Genomic DNA, 22,715 nt, shown 5'->3' with positions numbered 1-22,715 from the left:
AAAATAGGGGCTTCTCCTGTCCGGCAAACGTACATCATTTCACATAAAAATAACATTCCCTATATTTGAAATACAGGACGTGATATCGCAGACAAAAAAGCACAGTATACATATACAAGAGAAAGTTTAAATCAAGTTGTTTTAACATAAACACAATATAGTAACTACCCCCGTCCTTCCGTCCGCGGGGCAGGGAGGACTTCACATGAAATATACCACTGGTGTCTGCATGATTATACGAAAGAAGAATACCTTTAATATATGTGTTGGTCATAAAAGGAAACTTTCTTCAAATGGGGATTAACGTGGCACTAACGGTTATCATAGTAATTTTGCATCCCAGGTTCTCCGTCTGGACAACAGAAGAACATCAATAATGCTATGTGGTTTTATGCATGATCTCCATGCTGTGATGCGGAATTCAATGTGGTACCAATTTTCAGGCTTTAATTTTCGATCCTAGTTCTCGGTCCAGAGAAACAAACGTATTAAAGGTCTACGTAATTAAAACCTACCGACAAATCATGCTAGTCGCATTTTCTTGATGTAGGAAAACCTCCAACGTGCAAAATATGGCACCAGAACCGGCAAGCTTGAAGTTGCCTCCCAGCTAACAAACCATCCATAATTAATGTAGCCTCGTACAGTTGTGAGTCGCGAGTGAGCTAGAGCTTGCGCGGCTGAATATTGAAATTAATGAACGTTTATTCAAAATTTCACCTTCAGTGTCATCACACCAAACACTAAAAAATCACCTGGGGGCAGAATACATTATTCTGGTCGTAAAGCCAAGTGCAGTGCTTCAACTAAAGTACAAGTACAGATGTTTTCAAAGTACACTGCAATTCCAGTTTTGAGATGTTTTACCAGATTGGAGTCAATTACGACCAGACAATATGGTAAGTTGAATTGCGTTCATCATACATGTGCTTCAGCTTACAGAGAGATGAGAAGCACGATCCCACGCATGCGCATATAAAGAGGGAATCACCGTATTATATTGGATATTCTCGCATACTCTCGAATGTGTGTTTTTTTCCCACTGTCAATACGATGCATCCCATGTGGTTCATTGTCTAATAGACCTCATGAAAAGTTTGACAAGGATGCCTACGATTTACATTTAATTTGCCTTATTGAAAACGAATGTCATTGATACCGTGAAAGGTTGATAAACGTACATGTCGGGCGATAAAAAAAAGATTTCATTTCGTCTTTAACCTTGAGCCTCATATGCGACAACAAACAGCTTAGTTAACGACTCCAACTAATTATAATGGTTTACACCATAGTTTCCTTGTACGTTGTTTCAGTGCGAAACACATAATCATCCGAAGTCGCCATTGCACAGAGTCTGGAGACAATATCGGAGAATATAAATACCAGCCGACGTGTGATTTACTGGTCGACTTTCTATGACATCGAGTCGTTTGACGATCACAGAGAAATGCCAAAATGGCCCTGTGACGTAGCAAGTTAGCAGACGACTTCGCGAGTTCGGTTCATCATGGCAGTATAATTCTGACGAATACTCTCGAGTGTTTGACTGCCCTGGCAACACATCAGCAGCGCCGCTAGCTGAGGCTTATTATTGTAACTGTGACTGTATGTTTAAGTAAATAGCCTAAAGGGTCTCATAAACGCCACGTACATTCCGCTCTACATGACGAATGTTTATATTATCATTTAAAGTGTAGATTTTCAGTACCAATACACCAGCCATAGAAAAATATGTCTGCTTTTTCATATGTGATCTCACAAATTTGTATTATAAGAGTTAGTCTATAAATTTTATGGATAGTGAGGAAAAATAAATCAAATTTATCATACTCACTGTCATACTAAGCGCGGGCTAAACCTCTCGTTGAAAGATATATTTGATTCAAATCTATAAATTAGCTGACAGTGCGCACTTATGGTTGAATAATACTCAAAATCCCTGGGCCATCGAAATAAAAATACTTCAGATTATGGCTATATTGCACTGGTTTCATAAAAACTAGGCTATTTTGTCACGAGCGTTATCTCCTGGCGATGGCCAGCGACGCGGATGCGGAAGCATTATGCAAATCGAGTTACCCTGGAAACAACTGCTTCTATCGTCGTATCACTCGTTTTATAGTGTGTTCACTTAAGAACAGCGGAGATGATGTCACCCCCCCCCCCCAAAGAAAAAATAAAAAGTCTTAAAAGCTGCCGAAACCGTATCGGATCTGTTCTTTTCAATGTTGGACATATTTATTATACTTGTTGACACGCACAATTTGTTTATACGGTAGTGTAAATACGTGAAGTACCATATGATTTCCTATGTTCCTGCGTCATAGATACGAAGACAATCTGTTCTTTATTGCACGCCAAGCTCTCTTCCTCTTCGTTGCCAATTGTGTCTTATTTGTCTTCAAATTTGCCCTTCCCTCCTCGTACATAATTTCAAGCCGGTTGAACACAAGAAGAGAGAGACAGTCTAAGAGCAAGAATTACAGGTGTGAAATTTCGACGTCAATAAGAGGTGCGCAGCTCTGATTGAATTCCCGTGAAAGTGAAAATATGCACGCACAATGGCACTGCCAACGACGCAAATTTAATTTAAATTTAAATGATTAGTCGGACTGAAATCGGACAAAACACAACACAGATTCAATAACAGTCCGTCAAATTCTTGTTTTTTGCATATAAGTGTATATATATATATATATATATATATATATATATATATATAATATATATATATATATTATACATACATATATAATAAAACAAAATCTATGGCATATATATGCATATATATGCTTTGTGTATAAAATATGGTTTTTTGTTTTATCTATTCACCACCAGAGATACAAAGACAACACACAAACACACACACACCACACACAAACACACATATATATATATAATATATATATATATATATATATATCTTATATATGTAGAATATCTATATGAAAGTATTACAAAATTCCTACTGTACTCGACGCCAAAACCAGAGCGTTAAATAATAACACAAAGTACTTTAAGTACATAGTAATAATATCTGCTACTGTAGTTTCATGCATCCTGCATATATATATTATAATATGTATATATATATATATATGTATATATATATATATATATATATATATATATACTTGTTTATAGATACAGACACTAGTCGTAACACGTACACAATATATCGTATAACGTAGAAAATGATGAAATTGAAGGCGTCACGTGAAAAAGTTGAAAATATGGTCAATATTCATGTAGATATTTTCGATATATAAAGGATGTATTGTGATCTTTGAAACGATATATCTCTTATGAAACAAAAAATATACGATTTGTATTGAAATCTACAGTTGTCGGAGTGATTCCCACTCTGTTTAGCTTATGTTAGCTGCACGATTCTCATCTTCAGGATTTGATCAGCTTCAAATTGACTTTTGCCCATCGACACGACACCTCATTAACACAACTATCGTGTCTGAAGCATAAAAATGCTGTATATGTAAAACATTACAAGTGACCAAAGACATATTTTTTTAATGGTTACAGTAGCGTTTATGTAAAGGCATTCACACTTCAATGCTTATGGTTCCCCACATTAATCTTTGGACGAGGTCTGGCGAGAGCGCCTTTCGGCGTGGGTGGCGATATCTCGCGAGACTAAGATTTTTCTGTCGGTTGCCATGTCAGCCATTTGAAACAAGCCGAGTCTTGTTCTGCTTGAACAACTTAACTGAAATCAGTAACGTTTGTGGAGGCTTTAGTACTCAGGGGACGGGAAGCAAGTATTATGACCACACAATATCTCGGCCTAATATACTTCCGGCTGAATGTTCTGGCTTTTCATCAAATAATTGTGGTAGGCCCATATCATAGTTGTGAAAACCCTGAGTAGGTACTTGGCCAGGATAATGACGTATGCCAGCTATTCTTGACTCGAGGGCATGCAATAACCGAACGAATTAATCGTAAGCGTCGTTTAGTTTAATAAGCGGCACGCGGCAGCCAAGCATGGAAAACGATATAATCAGGTGTTGTTTAAAAAACATTGAAAGTTACTCTGGGTTAATCTTGATGTGTTGTTCTATGAGACAAGCTAATTACTTAAGACCAGTTCAATTGTTGTATTTTTAAAAACATATTATGACGTCGAGGATAACTGATCGTTCATACCACCGAGTGGTTAATGCGAAATTAGATAAACGAGAGAGATGCGTTACAAAGATGGGGTCGGAGAAAAGCTATACTCGGGGTCAAGACAAAGATTCCACCAAGGTGTCAAAATAGATGACACATCTTCTCTTCCATATGAGAAGTTACCGATGCCCGGCTCGAGTCGGTTGGTTTGTCGGAGAGTCGATGTCATTGTCTAAATGTCCTGATAACCATTTCTTGATGTGTGCTAAAGAAAGATAAAGTGCAATTTGTGCGTAAATTAAGGAACTGATCAGCAGATAGAATGTTACTGTTCAGGCATCGTCGTCGATTGTTCAAATTTCAAAACTTGCACAAGACGGAGCACAATACCTTGAAGGAGAACACAAGTGACCGAATCAAGTTAACATCAACAAATAATGGCGGTCTTGTCCGCTTTACAAGGACTGATCTACCTCTCTTTGGTCATAGGTGTTGCCATAAAAACATGTATTTAGTCTGATAAATAGGGGAGTCTTTTCTGAGCTCTAAATCGAACTAGAGGTATGACATGAACTAAAGTTTCTCTAATCCTTTTGGCCGACAGTATTTTCCAAAGACTAATAAGGTACTTTAGGGCACTTGTGAAAAATGTGAATTCCTGAACATTAGCACTGTGACACAGAGAATTGTGAAAACCTAGAAAAGTATCACAAACTTGTGGTTTGTGTTGTGTTAGTGTTGACCGAAGCAGAATCGTCAAGTTGGTAGTTTTGCCTGCAAAACATTATTGCAGGAGCTTTCCTGGCCCAAGCCGTGGGGTCGAGCCTAGGAGACGTTCCGTTCAAGTTGGTCGAACTATTCTGTCCCTGGTTACTACCCGTAGATATTGTGGTGATTTTCCTCTTAATGGCGGGACTGACCACAGTCACAGCTCCACTGCCCATGGCGCCTGCGTGGTAGCCGCTCTCGCGGTTGCGCCGAATCAGCGCCGACACGTGGGGATTGCGGATGGCGTAGATCACCGGGTTCATCGCCGAGTTCGACCAGGCGAGGTAGATGGCAATCGTGTCCATCGTCGGGGTGAACTCGGAGTTACTCGCCGACACCACGATCGCCATTATGCAGTACGGCCCCCAGCAGCACAGAAAGAGAAATATCATTATTAGCACCGTTGTGGCAGTTCTCATCTCCCCGTAAAATCGGAGCATGCTCGCCTGAGCAGTGGCTGGCCGAATTCTGGTATCGCTCAGACGAAGGGTCTTCCATATGTTGTAGTAACAGTAACACATAATTGTAAATGGTATCAAATAGCAAATGACGATCACGAATATACTGTATCCTTCCGGTAAATACGATGTTGTGCAATGAAAGATGTACATGCAGTGTAAAAATCCATCTTTATAATACCTGGGCAGCGGGTCCATAATGTACCATGGAAACGAAAATACGAATGCGTGGATCCAGGTGTATACAAGCATCTGAATCGCGCGAGTCCGGGTTACTTTCTCCCTTGGCAGTTTGACGATGGCGTAGAAGCGATCTATAGAAATCAGAGTCAGCGTCAGAGTTGACGCAATGCCGAAGAGGCTGTTGAGGAACCCGTTGAGGACGCACAGGTCGTTGCTAAGGAACCAGGTATTGGCGAACAGGGTGAGGAACGTGAACGGTATGCAGAATATCGTTTGTAGTAGATCCGACGCCGACAGGGAGGCGATGAAGGCATTTGTAACCGTGCGCAGTTGATAGTGCCTCAGTATTATGATGATGACGGTGGTGTTGCCAATGAGCGAGAGGAGGAAAATCACTCCCAGTATGACGGCGCGAATGAGCGCCGCCGCCGTCACGGCGAAAACCACGTCGTCTCTGTCGTCGTCACCGACTTGGGCTGTCGTCGCGGTCGCCAGCGTATTCGTCGCCGTACTCACCAGCATTGTCGTCACGTTCGACGATCCAGAAAAACCATCGTGTTCAATGGCGCTCAGCGGAGGTGGTAGCGTCATTACCTATATATGTGCCCGGGTTTATGACGCATGTGGTTTAATAATCAGGCAGAGCGAGGAAGCAGGTCATAAATTTACTGCATCAACTCTGCAATTCACGAAGCCGATGGTAACCGGCAACGCTGCTGGAGATGGCACGGGCGAATGTAAACATTCCTCTTCAGGTGTGATGTATTTTCATTTCCGCGATTCGGAAGAAGACAGGTTCCTAGGGAGGAAAATGTAAATTGCAAGGTGATGAAGATAATGAAGATAAAAAACAAGAAATAAACGATGTCATAATTTACAACAATGGCTAATTTTCCATGTCCATCATCAATATCAATTATTTCGGAACTCTAGCGCATACAAATATCAATTAAGCGTTGAAATTTATCACAATCACGTCATTCATGGGTCAAAATGCGTGTTGCTATGATATTAAACATCCCGTTTGCTGTCCGCGTCCTTCCTGCAGAACGCCCTCTCCTACACAGCAAATAAAAGAACTCCCAGTCAGAAGTTGAGCATTGCCAATTTTGACGTGATGGCTTTCCTGTCGATGCTCATTGTGTATAATGCATACAGGGGAAAATGTTATGAGGATCGACACTGAATGTTTCTTGGAAATCGAGGTCAATCCTCAAACCTTGATGAACCCTGCTTGTTATCCGAGTCTGAGAAGAGCCGAATGTAAAATAACATATTTAAAGATTTACGCTTCTCTTGGAGATATAACAGATGGAAAATGTAAAGAGAGACAGATTTTCATATATATATATATATATATATATATATATATATATATATATATATATATATATATATATATATATATATATATATATATCTGTGTATACATTTTACATCTTTTATATCTCCAGGATAAAGCGTTACATGTCAGTAATGGAAACCCAATTCCGTTAAGTAACGTAGGTGGCTACGTGACCCATATGTGTCCCAAGTATTGTCGTGCCGTTACCCTATTCAGCAATAAACATCTGTATAGAACTAATAATATGTATAATTTGCAATTTAATCAACGATGAAAGATTAGGCAGCGATTATGAGTTAGTTGGATAGTTTCCGAACGAGAAATTATGCTTACTTTTGGGTCACCAAATTTTTGTCTCTGTTTCTTATTAAAATATCCAGATGCACAAGTGGATCTACATGTGCAATTCACGTTCCGGTTTTGCTCCGAATCAAAGCAATAATTTATCCTCCCTCAAACACGATATAGCTCTTTCCTAAAGGCGAGCAGACGATTTAAAGTGAATAAATGTCAACATCTTGTTTTTGTTTTATGTTGTGAGACACGTAGGCGCATACGTTTGGCGCGACACTATCTTGAATTTGAAAGTTGGACAATATCAGCACGAAAGGAGGACAATAAACTTAGTCAACACGTTTTTCATAGTTCTATCTGATAACATGAGCAACTAGTGAGTTCACTGCAAACCCCTGACCAACGTTGTCGAACTCTCTTGGATTCAATCTTTCCGCGATTTCAGAAACACAAGACCGCTAGAATGACAAAGTACATTTCAATTGCGTTGACTGTCGAGACTGCAACCTGAATAACGTCACTACACATTGTAATGAACCAGAAGAGAACCCGGGGATAGAAGAGATCGACTCTCGCGGTTACATTCGATTCATTGCAATTAAAAGATTAAACGGAAGAATTTCAATTCATTTGGTCATCGCAGTGTCAAAATGGCGTCTCTCCCTTTTAATACACTCGTAGCTACGACTTATCTGCTTTCCCAATTGGCTGCTCCCATCTGACGTCAAGTGAGATGTATTTGCTATCGCATCTCCGACTGAGCTAGTCTCTTTCACCGCCATTTGGACTTTATCCTTAACAACGTATACGTATTCGTCGACATTTTCAAATCCCTTGCACTGTCTTGGTTTCCCGCGCTATCGACCAGCTTCTCCGATGCATATTTCCATGGCAACAGCGAGTTTCATAAGCTCGTGGGGTATTTGCAACAAAAAGAAACGGAAGACGTTTGCCGATCAGGCGTGCACACTGCATATAGCCATCTGATAGATCATTATCGGAAGACATGACGAAGCGCGCGGAAAGATGGCGACGGATGAAGCTTGCGTTAGCTGTAACCATAGCAGCAATCTAATTTGACTCTAACCCTCATAAAAATATCATTACATGGGTTTTCGGCCAAAATGTTCTGTGACGTCAGCGGAAGATCAAACTATCGAAAGCTTGCCTAACCTTCCGCAAAATGAGACGACTAACAGAATACTACTAATTTTTTACGTCTCATGATTGAATGAAAAAAAAAACTGCAAGATTATAAAAGGAGATGAACCGAGACGACAATGAGATAATATCAATTCTTAAGGTCGAAGATGCGGTCGCTTGACATTTCTTATCGCCGTCATAGTGGACTGAACATGGTGGCCAAGATTCGCCCAAAAGGAAACATGGCCGTAAGAGAGCACTTGATATACGTATCGGTGTAGAGGTCGTTTCTTTAGTGAACCCAGCGTCAAGGTAAAGTCAAACGTCCACACTGAATTCTACCCACCAATACATAATCTATCGGTAGAAGGTTACAGTCAGATTAAGTTCAAATAAAGACATCCTTTTGTGAACAAACAAACGTTGAATATTTTCTTCCATCAAGATTTACAGTCATATAGTGTAATCTCATTCATTAAAGGTATTAATTTAATTTTTTCAATCACACCCAGACACAGACGCACCTACGGACACACAGACACACACATCTATCTATCTATCTATCTATCTATCTATCTATCTATTTATCTATCTATCTATCTATCTGTCTATCTATCTATCAATCAATATATCAATCTATCTATTTTTTTTTCATTTTCCTCCACCTGGATTAACGTCAAAATTGTTCACAATTTAGAATATTACATCAGCAAACTGGGCCCTCTTTAAGCTTTCCTGTAACACACCATCTACGGTTAGTTTACTGGAAAAACCCTTAATCTATGCATACATTTCTGATTCTCCCAACAATCAACCTAGTTCATGGCACTTACAACTCTGATGCGGTATCGTGGGATATTTATTGATCACGGTGTTTTAATTTCCAGGCAGAATACCTCCTGCCGGGCCGGGAAAATTAATGACGTCTTTACACACCGACAGTAATTATCGACTCGCGGCAACATGTTTTTTACTAGACAAGGACGTTTTCCCACTTCTGCGAAGGGTAACAGGCGCCCTTGAGTTTTTAGCTTCCGAAGTATTTTATGGAGATAGCCCCGGCGTCAAAGGAATACAGCCTTGGCGAATGCCTTATGTGCCTTGGCATTATGTAGGGTACAGTTAACAACGCAAGCAACCTTCGTGTTTTTCAGAGTGTCCCCCGTCAGTACTGGCTCTTGTTTCCGTAGCTGAATTTCCGTTCAATTTTTAGATTGAGTGGAAAATGGATGAATGATGCCATGGTATTGTGTTTTAGATACCTTAAGGGCGGTCTGAAAGAGTCCCTATTGTGCGGACTAGGTACTGAAGATTTGGTCGAAAACGTGACAATGTGCTTCATTCCGGCACTCGCTTGATCCTTCGATGAAGAATTTCCGCGGAGGAGTTGAAGGACTTGTAGTCCAGCGAGTTACATTCATTACTGATGTTTCTTTCAAATATCTGCATCAAAATTGCGCATGTACACGTCCCTGTCTCGGGATTAAACTGAGCGCATAGTTGTTTTTCTGGCACCGATGGCCTTCCTTTAGATATCCTGTTGTATCAGTGTTGACTCTCTCTCTCTCTCTCTCTCTCTCTCTCTCTCTCTCTCTCTCTCTCTCTCTCTCTCTCTCTCTCTCTCTCTCTCTCTCTCAATTGAATTCGTGATGGCTGATTTCCACTAATCGATTAAAGGGTTTATCCCGAAAATCCGTCACTACCTATCTTGACAATATTGGGGAATGTTTATTGGAAATGATAAGGTATTTGCGGTTAATTTGCTTAGGTGCTAACTTGAATGACGCGACATTCTGCCGAAAATTGGTATCACAAGAGAAGTACGTGGGGATGAGGATGATGATGATGATGATGATGATGATGATGATGATGATGATGATGATTGTTCTCGTTACTCGTGACGTTGTTGGAGTATAAATGCAAGACAGGAGATGAAATGATGATATTAATATCGCAAATAAACTCGAATCTCTACAATCTTATTAAGTCACGTACGCAGACCCACTGTCACAATTTCTGGTGGATGCATGATTAATACACATGTTTGGTGTATACTTGATGAATATTGTTGGCTTTAAGAGATTCGTGTCTGTTTTTCAAAATGGCTTTTAACTAAATTGCCCACTACATCAGAAAATGCTAATTCTCTAAGACCTTCAGAACAAGTCGATTTTTTCGAGTGGATTGTTTCGATGAAACAGATGAAATTTTCAAAGTGTCAGACTTGACGAGATGGATGGATAACGCGGTGGAACATGTGGGAATACGTCTTATTGTCATTATTGTTCCTCAAATTTACAATTCCTGAGTGAAAATTTTGCGTGGGTGTAACCCACTCAATACTTGGCAAAAGCTGTACATATTGGCACACTCGTCACGGTATGTCAAAGGTGAACTAACTAATTATTTTGCATGCAATGAATAATGAGTGTCTGTCTTGCACGACACAAATTTTACAAATTTATTCGAGACTGATTCCCAATGACGTCATTAATATGACAAATAGACCATATTTTCCGACATTTTTCCTACGCCTGTTTCAAAATTACGCTTAAGATTACATAAGGTTCAGCACGAATGATACCTTCGTATCACCGGTATTATGATGAAAATCTTAGAAATCATGTGTCCAGGGATTCGACGAAGCTCCATCGACAAATTTAAACGAAAAAGGCAGACACAAGCGGCACGACACGACACTGAACATAAGCACACGACTGAAACAAAAGAATTAAGCATTAATGAATTGGCAAAAATTTACGTGAGCAGTCCGCTCATCTTCTGAAACCAATTCCATGTCAGTATATTGCAATTCCGGCTACAAAAGGGAACACGTGACCCAGTGTACGAATGTTGTTCTAGATATTAATGGATGTGTCAGCCGAACAACGTTATCAAATCTATGATTTAAATTGAATTCGTGCGATTCTAATCCTGCAGGACAAATTACGAGAGCGATAGTCAACGTGGATCATTTGGTGTATACAGTAGAGGCCTATCTTGCGCATGACAAATCCATTATTGGGCCTACATGAATATTTACGAAGTAAACACATATGTACTCGACCACCGAGAATAATTAGAAATTCCTACGGTTCGAAATCAGACGAACGAGAATGCACAATGGTGATGTTAGAGAAATGTCGATAAATGCCGCTTTCTCATATTTGGACCCCACCCCACCCCAATATGTAACTATCAATAGGAAGGACTGGTATAAAGTATCTACTTCAATCTTTAGGTAGATTTATGTAGGATAAAGTCTTAAAGAAAGAAAGAAATGATTCGGGGAATCATATACGTGGCTTATTTTTTCCTGTAAGCTCCGAGGAAATACATGGCAAATTTCAGCGTGCAAGTTGACACGGTGCCCAAGTCTGTACCGAAATCATAAGCTTTTAATAAGAATTTGAGGTAACTCTGACTTCATCACTACTGACTCAAGGTGTAAGAGAAAGTGTATCACAAAGCACAATAAGTTGCGTTGATCCTTAGAACATGATTAGTTTGAAACGCACGCGCACGCGGCATAAACATGTCGTAAGTTAAGACTATACTGAAACATTGTCTACAAAGTGAAATATGTATGGTGAACAGGGAAAGATGAGGTTGGTCGAAAAAAATCACTTTTTGTTGATGATATTCTGACTTCTTTCCAATTATTGGCGAAAATCCAAACTTGCAAACTGTATGACATACAGGAATTGGTTATCCGTTGAAAGCAGACCGTAAAAGTGGGTTGTGCTGGCGCTCAGCATCTTGGCGTCCCTAGGCACCTCACTTTATGGAGGTATTCATCGAGGAGTATGGCAAGAATTAATGAAACAGTCGTGTTCCGGGTACAGCGTGATCAAACATGTTGTCAAAGCAAGAAAACTAATTCCTAATGCAAAATACATACTAAAACGTTACCAATTCTGAGTTGAATTGTGCAGGGTAAAAGAGAGTGAATATATTAATTTGCACTACTTTGATATGGTCATTTCATGTAGGGTCATTTAGTATATCCCATAAAAGTATATCACCTGGATAAAATCATTGCTAGAAATCTTTATTTTTCAAATCTTGATAATATTTCACTTTTCATTCACGTTGCGCTTCGGGTTTCATACCAACACACTACGTGCACTTCAAGAGATCGCATGATAGTGACCTCTGACATCTCCTTTCAAAGGTGTGAATTTGTTTAGTTTGTTTGTGTCTTTTCTGAGAAAATTAAAATAATTATAACAACTTCCTCATCTGCTCTCAAAAACTCACGCATGAGCATGCACGGATACTGAACTGTGGATAAACCCCTCCTCATTTAAAGCTTGTATGGCTCACGTGACCCCAATTAGCGCAGCGCAAACCCATGGCAACGCCCGGAATCATAAATCACTCTATTAATTCAGCAAACGTGTTCTGTTTATACAGCTCATAATTTTTCACATCAAATCGATCAAGAATTTTTCATGAAGTTAGCCTACTGACATACACAAGTACTTGTTGATTTACAGAAAAGTCAATACGACACGTGTCTGTAAATGTGACAACATTAAAACTGATTCTCCGGCCACAGTAAATGTAAACAAACAGATCAGTTTTCATTGTAATGGAAACACAACTATATGTCATATAATGTCACCTATGTGACACAGGATTAACGCACGCGACCTCCGTTAGTTATAGTGTAAACTATGCAGCACTGCACAATGTTTTAGCATCGCTTTAAGTTTGGCTTGCAAGATTATAACGAATGATGAACGTGTTGACCGTGTTGACAGGAATATATATATATATATATATATATATATATATATATATATATATATATATATATATATATATATATATACAAATATATATATATATATATATATATATATATATATATATATATATATATATATGTGTGTGTGTGTGTGTGTGTGTGTGTGTGTGTGTGTGTGTTTAATTGAATTATAAGCATATATTCCTACCTGCCTGCCTGCCTACCTACCTACCTACCTACCTACCTACCTACCTACCTGCCTGCCTGCCTACCATAATACTTACCTACCAGCTACCTACCCACGTACATACATACATAGTATATACATGCATGCATACATACATACATACATACATACATACATACATACATACATACATACATACATACATACATACATACATACATACATACATACATACATACATACATACATACATACTTACATACATACATACACAGACATTTAACAACTGATCATTATAAAACTACAAAATTGCTTTTAGTAATAATTTAGAGGCCTTTTACAACCACAAACTGCGACTTTAACAACTGATCATTATAAAACTACAAAATTGCTTTTAGTAATAATTTAGAGGCCTTTTACAACCACAAACTGCGACATTTGGCATTAAAATTTACAAGTAATCAAAAACAATCTGCTGAATAGGTACTAAGTGGAAGGCGCGTTATTCGTATTTTAATGGACAAAAGTGAAAGTCACAATTGCTGTATAACTTGTGATGAGGTTGTCCATATTTTTGTTCTGTAAACCAAGTACATTACATCCATTCCTCCCGGGGCCTCTCTGAAATAATTTGAAATCCTGATTGTTAACCTTGCCAATACGTTGAAGCTTGTACAATATGCACGCCTGCCCGTCTTTTATAGAATAACTGAATTTTAGTTCTCGCTACAGTTCAGTGTAACCACTAATTATGATGACTTGACATTACAAATGTACATGCAGTGTCGATAAGTTTAGGGTTAGGCATTTAAGCATGATTTTGGAAGTACAACAAGAAGGTAAATTTTACGATCAGAAGAAAAATATTTAAACTGGTGGAGTTTCAATATTGTCACTTGAATACACTCCAAACTAAAGTAAACCCGGCACATCAGCATATACGGCAGACCTGTATCTTTCGGTTTCTGTGAAATTTTGTTCTATTATAAACGATTTCAAATCCATCTTCTCAAATTTTCATCTCATTTTACGGACGATTGTCCGCACAACTGCTTGTGTTTGGTAGATGCAGCTTGCGCGATGAATATATTTTGCATAGCTAATTATCCGTGAAAATTTTCCATGGCGGCGTGTACCGAGGCAAACCGTGGTATGGAAGTTGAGATTGGCAACAGAAAGAGAACACGTTGTTATGAGAAACAATTTGCTTCATAGGACCCTTGGGACGAGAAATTTACATAATATTTGTTGTTCGCTGCTTAATTAAATTTTGATTAGCAATATTAATGACGTGCGCGATGAAAATGTGATGGAAAAAGCAGCCATACGGCTATAGCGCCAAGGTTTTACTTTGCCACGGATATGACCTAATGGACATGGAAAAATGAAATACGATTCTGTGTTTCCGAAGGTACCCTGCTGAGTAGTGTCCTTTTTGCCATTTTACTAGCCATTTTTATATCGTATATATATATATATATATATATATATATATATATATATATATATTTGTTATGTATATATAGATATGCAAATCATGTTCAATCTTTCCGAAGCAAGGCATTCGCCAACAGCACAGAATTATCAAAGTATGTCTGTCACTTGAAATCTCAGGAAAACCATTTAATATATCATGGTCAATCCTATCGAAAGCAAGAAGTTACTGAAATGTGTAAAAGAAATGCAACCTTTGTCTTACAGAGAAGCTATTCATAATCAATGCAGATAAGTCCAGCCTTTCAAACAAACGTTCAGAGCTGGTTTCCAAGTGCCGACACGAAAACAAATTTTACTTGTCAAAATTTAATCCAATCCACCACACCAAATGGTTTGACCCAACCTGATACTTATATGTAAGCACCTGAAGCAAATTTCAATTAAATCTACCTATCTGACGATCGCGTGTATGCGTGAAACTCGAGTGATAGGTACCAAACATACTTGATGTATTCTCACATTTATTGTGTATATATATATATATATATATATATATATATATATATATATATATATATATATATATATATATATATATATATATATATCTGTCTGTCTGTGTGTGTGTAATATGTCCATCACCTCTTCCTGTTGACAGGGTGTATCAACGAACGCTAGTTTCCTCACTCTCCATCTTATTTTACGCCGAGGGATAATCTGTTTTATCAGAAATTGTACTCACATCTCAGGGGAGCTACTGTATTTCTTTTACCTACGGGACTAGGCATGAGGGCGGCCCTAATGTGTTTATTTCACACTGCGCTGAATGGTGTATAAACAATATTCCTTTCACGGCCATAAAACATTAAACTTGTATTCATCCATATAATGTTTTCAAACGTTAATTCCAAACTTTATTGATGAGATGAAAGGACTTTGTATTTAAAAGACATCAGAGGCAATCACTGGGGAACCTTTTAAGAGACTTTGCAATAAGCTCTTTCGGTTTTTCAACACGACAATGCGATATATTCTTTGGCTGGTAAAAATGAAACGTGCAAGAAAATAAGCATTTAATAACAATTCTGATTTCTGTTCTCATAAACTCTTGAAAACAAGTAGTGCATGTATGTAAGTTTGTATGTATGTATGTATGTATGTATGTATGTATGTATGTATGTATGTATGTATGTATGTATGTATGTATGTATGTATGTATGTATGTATGTATGTATGTATGTATGTATGTATGTATGTATGTATGTATGTATGTATGTATGTATGTATGTATGTATGTATGTGTGTGCTGCGTGGCGTGCGTGCGTGCGTGCGCGTGCGTGCGTGCGTGCGTGCGTGCGTGCGTGCGTGCGTGCGTGCGTGCGTGCGTGCGTGCGTGCGTGTGTGTGTGTATGTATGTTTGTATGTATGTATGTATGTATGTATGTATGTATTATGTAGTATGTATGTATGTGGTGTGTATGTATGTATGTATGTATGTATTATGTATGTATGTATGTATGTATGTATGTATGTATGTATGTATGTATGTATGTATGTATGTATGTATGTATGTATGTATGTATGTATGTATGTATGTATGTATGTATGTATGTTGCATACTTGCGTACGCACGTATACGTACGTATGTATGGACGGATGGATGGATGTCATTGGATGGTTGAATGGACGGATGGATGGACGGATGGATGTATATTGTATGTTTGAAACACGATTCTTGGCCTGCGTAAAGTTTCTTTTTTGACATTCAAGTTTGAAGGGGCGTTTAGATTTATCACTGGCGCTGATTCATTATAAAGTAAATCTTTGATTCGGAAAAACTCGTTAAAAAGCCAGGTGCCTGTAGTTGTAACTTTTGGTCGAGTTTTTTCCACCATAATATTTGTTTTGTGTGTCAACTGTACGTTCTTGTCAATTCCATTCCCAAAGCATGTTGAGAAAGTTTGTAAACTCAGTCTCTAAATTCTGTTCCGGACTGGAAATCAATTGTAAACAATAGCGGTGCATTTTGCACTCAGGCTAAAGATGCTGTGTTGGAAAGCTAAATAGTCGGTGGTTCAACGTGCTTTTGGAAGTAGGACACCAACCTGCTCTTGACACATAAAATAGAAATGAAAAACATCAAAAATTACATGCAGCTATTGACCTTTTAGTAAAAAGGCTTCTCGCTGAGGAATGAACACAATTTTGTTCGTGTGAAATTTTAACCTCAATCATCTCGCCATAATTCATCTATAAGCTAGACGATGTGATGCCTGAATGGCCTTGCCTTAATTTGCGCATTAGAGTATAATGTTTCTATTATAGCAGAATTTTTGATATTTTAAATGTCAAGATTGTGAAAGAGAATATCAAGAGTGTCTGAACTCACACAACAACGGTCTCCCCCGCCCCATCAGTGTGCCTTTAAAATGTAGAAGACCAGGAAGTACCCCGTAATTGGACTTTTAGAATGCCAATTTAGGCTGATATCATTTTGCATAGGGACAAGAAAAAGACGTTTGTGATAAAAAGTCGTTCAAAACGGTTTAAGAATAAAGCTATTAAAGCTGCACTGGCTGTAACTTCTAACGTGTTCTCAAGTATTTAGCTTCTGTTCACAAAAGTGTTTCCTTTTCCCGTTTTCAAAATCATGCCCTATGTCCCGTGTTCAACTCATCAATATGAGAATTTAGTATCGATGAGGACAATTCATTAATCAAAAAAAACAATGCACATTTTACAGAATTCATGATAATTGCAAGGCCAGGGCTTCGTATTTCAACACAATTTGGGAAGAATCGGAAAATGAATTTATGATATGTATAGAATCAATATGATGGAACTATAATCAAAAGTTAAAGATGTCGTGCGAATATACGTACATACAGACATACATGTATACATACATACATGTATATATACATACATGCATACATTCATACATACATACAAACATACATACGTACATACATACATACATACATACATACATACATACATACATACATACATACATACAAACATACATACATAGTATATACTATATATATATATATATATATATATATATATATATATATATATATATATATATATATATATACATATGTATGTTATCCGGATTAACAGAGAGAGAGAGAGAGAGAGAGAGAGAGAGAGAGAGAGAGAGGAGAGAGAGAGAGAGAGGAAAAAAAAGGAAAGATAGAGCTGAGTAGATTGGCGGACTGACTAAAAGGAGAACGGATGGATGGACAGGCAGGCTGATAAAAATTGATAGCCTTGATTATTGACTTCAATTACTACAGGTGTCATTATATTCGGAGATGATTGTTTTCTATGGCGTCATTTCTATGTTAGAGTTCATAGCCTTTGTCAATATCATAGTTAGCTCCATTCAATCATAGACAAAGGGTGACGTAATATCAATGTGTCTGCAATCAGGGTTAATTAAACTGAACTCTTTTTAAGATTCATAGCTCCCGGCAACATTGTTCATTTTCCTAGGTATTTCGAATATGACGTCTAAACAGTCTAGAAATCGAGAAAACCAACGTCGCAGTACAAGATAGCTCACGATTTTTTTGTCTTTGTTGCCTAAGGTGGCAGTTTCTAGTACCATCTTTTATAAGGATAGCCTGTTCATATGTATTACTACAAGCTTTGGCTTAAGCTTAAGAGAGAAAGAGAGAGAGACACACACAGAGACAGACAGATAGACAGACAGACAAACAGATAGACAGACAGGGACTAGAGAGATACACAGCCTCAGAGAAGCACACATGTCCTTATCTTATTCTTTTAGAGCCACCTCAAAGTCACATATCATACGGTTACTATTATTTAATATAACGTATAAAGAAAGCATTTCATGTGGTATGGATGTGTGGATACAATTGATATACTTTGCTGCAAAACAATAAATTTGCCGTAAAGGGGTGTCACTGTAATTTACGACATCACCGTGCAGATTTTTATGAAGGCACAGTTCGTTTTAGAGTCTCCATTTTGAATTACATGACAGTCAATTTGTCAAAAGCATGATATCTATGTTATTGACCCCAATGCCTCAAAAATGCATAATGTTCCAAAGGAAAATATAACAAATGTACCTGCATAAGAAAGTGTTCCTTTGCCCCGCGAGAAAGATGAAAGGTGAAGGGAACTCTTGAACGGAATAACGCAGGTCGCCGGATTTATGCTCACGTGATACAATTAACGGGTTATGACTGGTGTCTTCGTACACTGTACGCACCATTTCAGGTTTAAACATTTGGTGACATGCGCTGAAGAGTCATACCTCTGTTGCTGCACCATTTATGTGGCTAGCAAAACTGTTCAATCGACCATCAAAGCCCTTGCATTGAGAATAAAAACGTCAGGGGGTTTGGTGATGAAACGACACTTCAAATCGCTCTAAATGTAATTCGATTTAATAAACCTCGTGCACCACATCAATTCAGTTAAAAAATTTAAAGTTTAGAAACATCGCCGGGTAACATAACAGAGAGGGCCAAAATTTATTCACTTCGATTTTTCTACCGTCCGGACCTATATTGAACCTTACTTTATACTAAATTACATCTTTTTCTATTGGCATGGCATCGTCGGAGATTTAATGGCATATTCCCGCCAAGAATGCATATAATCGTGCGAATTTTAAAGTCGAAATGAAAATCACAGAGCTACTGAAATGTTCAACTTTCATTCCCGTTTAATTGTCGATAAATGCGGCATGAACCATACTGAACCATGTGACCCATAATGTATATTCAGACTAGAAATAGTATACGTGGAAATTCTCGTAGTTTTTCCACCCTTTACCGTTTAGATAATAGTCACAATAATTTCATCTCAACAGATAACCTGTGATATCCATATAGACCGTCTGCTCCAAGCAAATGTTGACGTCCGTGTATTTGAAAACGCTTCGCTTGAATGGTGGTATATCCGACCTAATTACCGGCGAGCCAGAACGGGCTTGTTTGTGTGCGCACACGGCAGCCATATTCCAATCCGCACGTCGACTCTGAAACAATCATTAATGAATATACGGGTCCGTATACAAGTGCGTCAATGCCTATTAATTGGCGTACGGCCCCTGTCAAGCGGTTTCGCTCACCGGGCACGCGTTCGCCTGAATAAAAAGCGATTGTAAATGGGATGAACCGATTGAGAAGTGATACACAAGTCCTTGCACTGTATAAAACGCCACTTGCATCCATCTAATGGCTTCGTAAAATCTACACCTTATCTTTTCTCTGTCATGTAGCGCGATTCTTGCTCGACATTCATCGGTTTCTACGATTAGCCAAACTGCTGTGACCAACCTTCGCCCTTCTCTTGATTGGATAATTGGTTGTAAAACATTAAAATTTGAATAGAGAAATTACAGATAATAGAATCTCGTTCAAAAAAATCGTTATGTAGGAACACTGTTGAATGTGGCAGAACGACCCCCAAGGTCAGAGAAGATATACTAATTTAATTCTTTTAGATGCAATTCATTCTTTCTCTTTGAGTCAGCTTTGTCTAGATTTGTTCTATGTCTACAGTACTGCCGGCATCAATTATGAAACACAAAAACCATCAGTTCTGTGTCAATTTCACGGGGATTAGACGCAGTTTTTATGACGGTGTTCTACGTCGGATAAATATTTTATGTTCATGTCTTAACTGGCATCTACATCGCTATCAGACATAAAAAGCGAAGCCATGTTTTGTTGGAAGCCTGTTGAAATCGCAGCGCTATGTGGATAGAGTCGAGCGCGGGCGGAGGTGTATATGGGCGGAAAATGCCGTGATTTTCATCCCCTGAAAATGAAACATTCTGCTTTCTCTGTCAGAACTCTTCAGCTTAGCCATTTTACTCGACTTAGTGCAATTGTATAACGCTTTACAGTAATTCTGGTTTCGCCCTTCGTTGTCATGTGACAAACAGACAGAGAGCGAGAGAGAGAGAAAAAAATACTCACCCATAGTCGCTCTTCGATCTAGTTTGTTCACGATGATACTGCTCTCGGCTGAAAGGGAAACATATTTCTCTATTTGCATCGCAACATTTTCGGTAAATTGTCTTGCTCTGGGCCTGTCCACGTCTTCATGGTATCGGGTAAACGCGCGACAAGTCAATCGTTGAACGTTTGCAGCATAGCAGCGAATATAGGTTGCTTGTGAGAATTAACCATATCATTGCGGGGGATGTTGTCTTCAGAATGGCGGGCTCCTCAGCCCGGTGTTTGCGCGGGTCGTTGTCATGGCGACATCTTTCCCTCATGCAACGTTGAAAGAGTCCAATTTGTTGGATGTTTAGTCCCGTACAAGCGCAATTAGTATTTTAATTACTCCGGACAAATCTGCCATTATTCGATTTGAATTAATGTGATGTAATGTAATAAATGGTGCGCACGTCATCCCCCATCTACCCGTTCAACGATGAACATCGTCAATGCTCAGCGATGCGACGTGCCCGCCGGGCTTGCGGCTTCACCGGATATTCCGCACCAATCATACCTTTCACGGATATGTGCGATTCAGTCTTTCAGAGTGGAAATCTCACTGCCTTTGGATTGCTGAAGCAGCACAATCAGATATAAAATCGACGTCTTTTAATTCACGTTAATGGGCTCCGCAGCCCTTGCAGCCAACAAATACGTGGCCATATGTTTGCATCTACAACCTAAACTCTCTATCGAACCCTTTAAGCATGTCATCTTTCTCTGTATGCGTCTTTTCTTTTCTTCTTTTACGAAAAAACCCACACATTACAAAGGACAATACATTTCAATTTTTACTGTGTGAAAAATGTGAAAACAAACAGTGAGAATCATGATCATTCCGAATCGTCTTGGATATCTCGGTTACATTTCGTTTGAAATTACGTATCGCCCAACAGGTATTCTGCAGCATACGGCAATTTATTCTTTTTTTGTCAGCGTTGTTGTCGTTCCGCATTTGGCCCTATGGGAGTGAAGACTCTTGAATGCAGTATTTTGTGGAAATGATTATTAGTCGATAAACAATAAACGCTCCATTCCTTCATATAATTCCACACAGCATGTGTGTACAGAACGTGCAATATTAAACCACGTTGTCCAGGTTAGATGAAAGTATGGCACGTTTGGTTACCATCCTGTGTTTAGCAACATACACTCAGACCAGTGCACGTCGTACCATCCATCATTTGTTTTGGTAATTGTTTTTTCATTAAAATTAATATTTTTAACAAGAAGTCACGAAAAACCCAATTATGTATGTCGCCCTACAAGGAAACGGCGAAACTAATCACAACTGAACGAAACTGGCAACATTGCTTTTTATGATTTTCTTCCTGTTTTCTACATCTATAAAAAATGTTTTATAAATAATTTCGTATGTACTGGTGGTAATTTCCCGCTCGAGGGGATGTAAACGATTTAATTCGGTAAAATTTACAAGCTCTGTTATAAACGTGGTGTCTTTATGATGTTTGAGTATGAATTCGTTTCGGATGATTTGTTTCGTCGCACTTCTGATGACATGGGTCGCTTTTGTTATACAGACTCTATTTTGTCAACACACCATCATAGCGTTACATAATTATCTATTACCTATTATTTGTTTGACCTGGTGTCTATAATCGATGTCGGTACCCTCGTTTTTCGCAGAATAGCGGGTAAACGTCATCGGAGGGTAACTTTCGCGAGTAAAGCAATATTCCCGATACATGATCATGTAATGTGTTATTTCATAGAAAAAAAAGCTCGGTGTCTGCGGATATATTTCATATCACATGACAGTAACGTTTAATAAGGCATCTAAAGTGACATTTGGGAAAATTTACCGAGGCAGTCTCTCTTGTTATCATTCACCTAAAATATGGCCATGGTGTGGCAACTTCTTACATTATGTCATAAAATTGACTCACCGGTCAACTACACGTCAAACTTTCAGTGGCAACTATGCAAGTACCCACAGCGTCCCGACATTACTGATGCGACATCCGGGTTTACAGAGAGAGTTGGTTCATTAAAACAAACGCAC

At 38.6% G+C, this 22,715-nt stretch overlaps 1 protein-coding gene across 1 annotated transcript; it reads right to left on the bottom strand.

Moving 5' to 3' along the window:
* Positions 1–3,259: 3,259 nt before the first annotated feature.
* On the bottom strand, positions 3,260–20,887 carry LOC139149699 (G-protein coupled receptor 135-like). The gene is made up of 2 exons (XM_070721571.1): positions 20,669–20,887; positions 3,260–6,336 (listed from the first exon to the last, which is right to left on the bottom strand). The coding sequence occupies exon 2, from the start codon at positions 6,126–6,128 to the stop codon at positions 4,836–4,838; it is 1,293 nt and encodes a 430-aa protein (XP_070577672.1). The 5' UTR covers positions 6,129–6,336; positions 20,669–20,887; the 3' UTR covers positions 3,260–4,835.
* Positions 20,888–22,715: the final 1,828 nt, after the last annotated feature.

The sequence above is a fragment of the Ptychodera flava genome, chromosome 14, assembly GCF_041260155.1.
Source record: "Ptychodera flava strain L36383 chromosome 14, AS_Pfla_20210202, whole genome shotgun sequence".
Lineage (NCBI taxonomy): Eukaryota > Metazoa > Hemichordata > Enteropneusta > Ptychoderidae > Ptychodera > Ptychodera flava.
This window is presented reverse-complemented; position numbering and strand designations above follow the sequence as displayed.

Excerpts from the sequence above, each read along its gene's own strand:
- LOC139149699 (XM_070721571.1), bottom strand. The coding sequence starts at position 6,128 with ATGACGCTACCACCTCCGCTGAGCGCCATTGAACACGATGGTTTTTCT.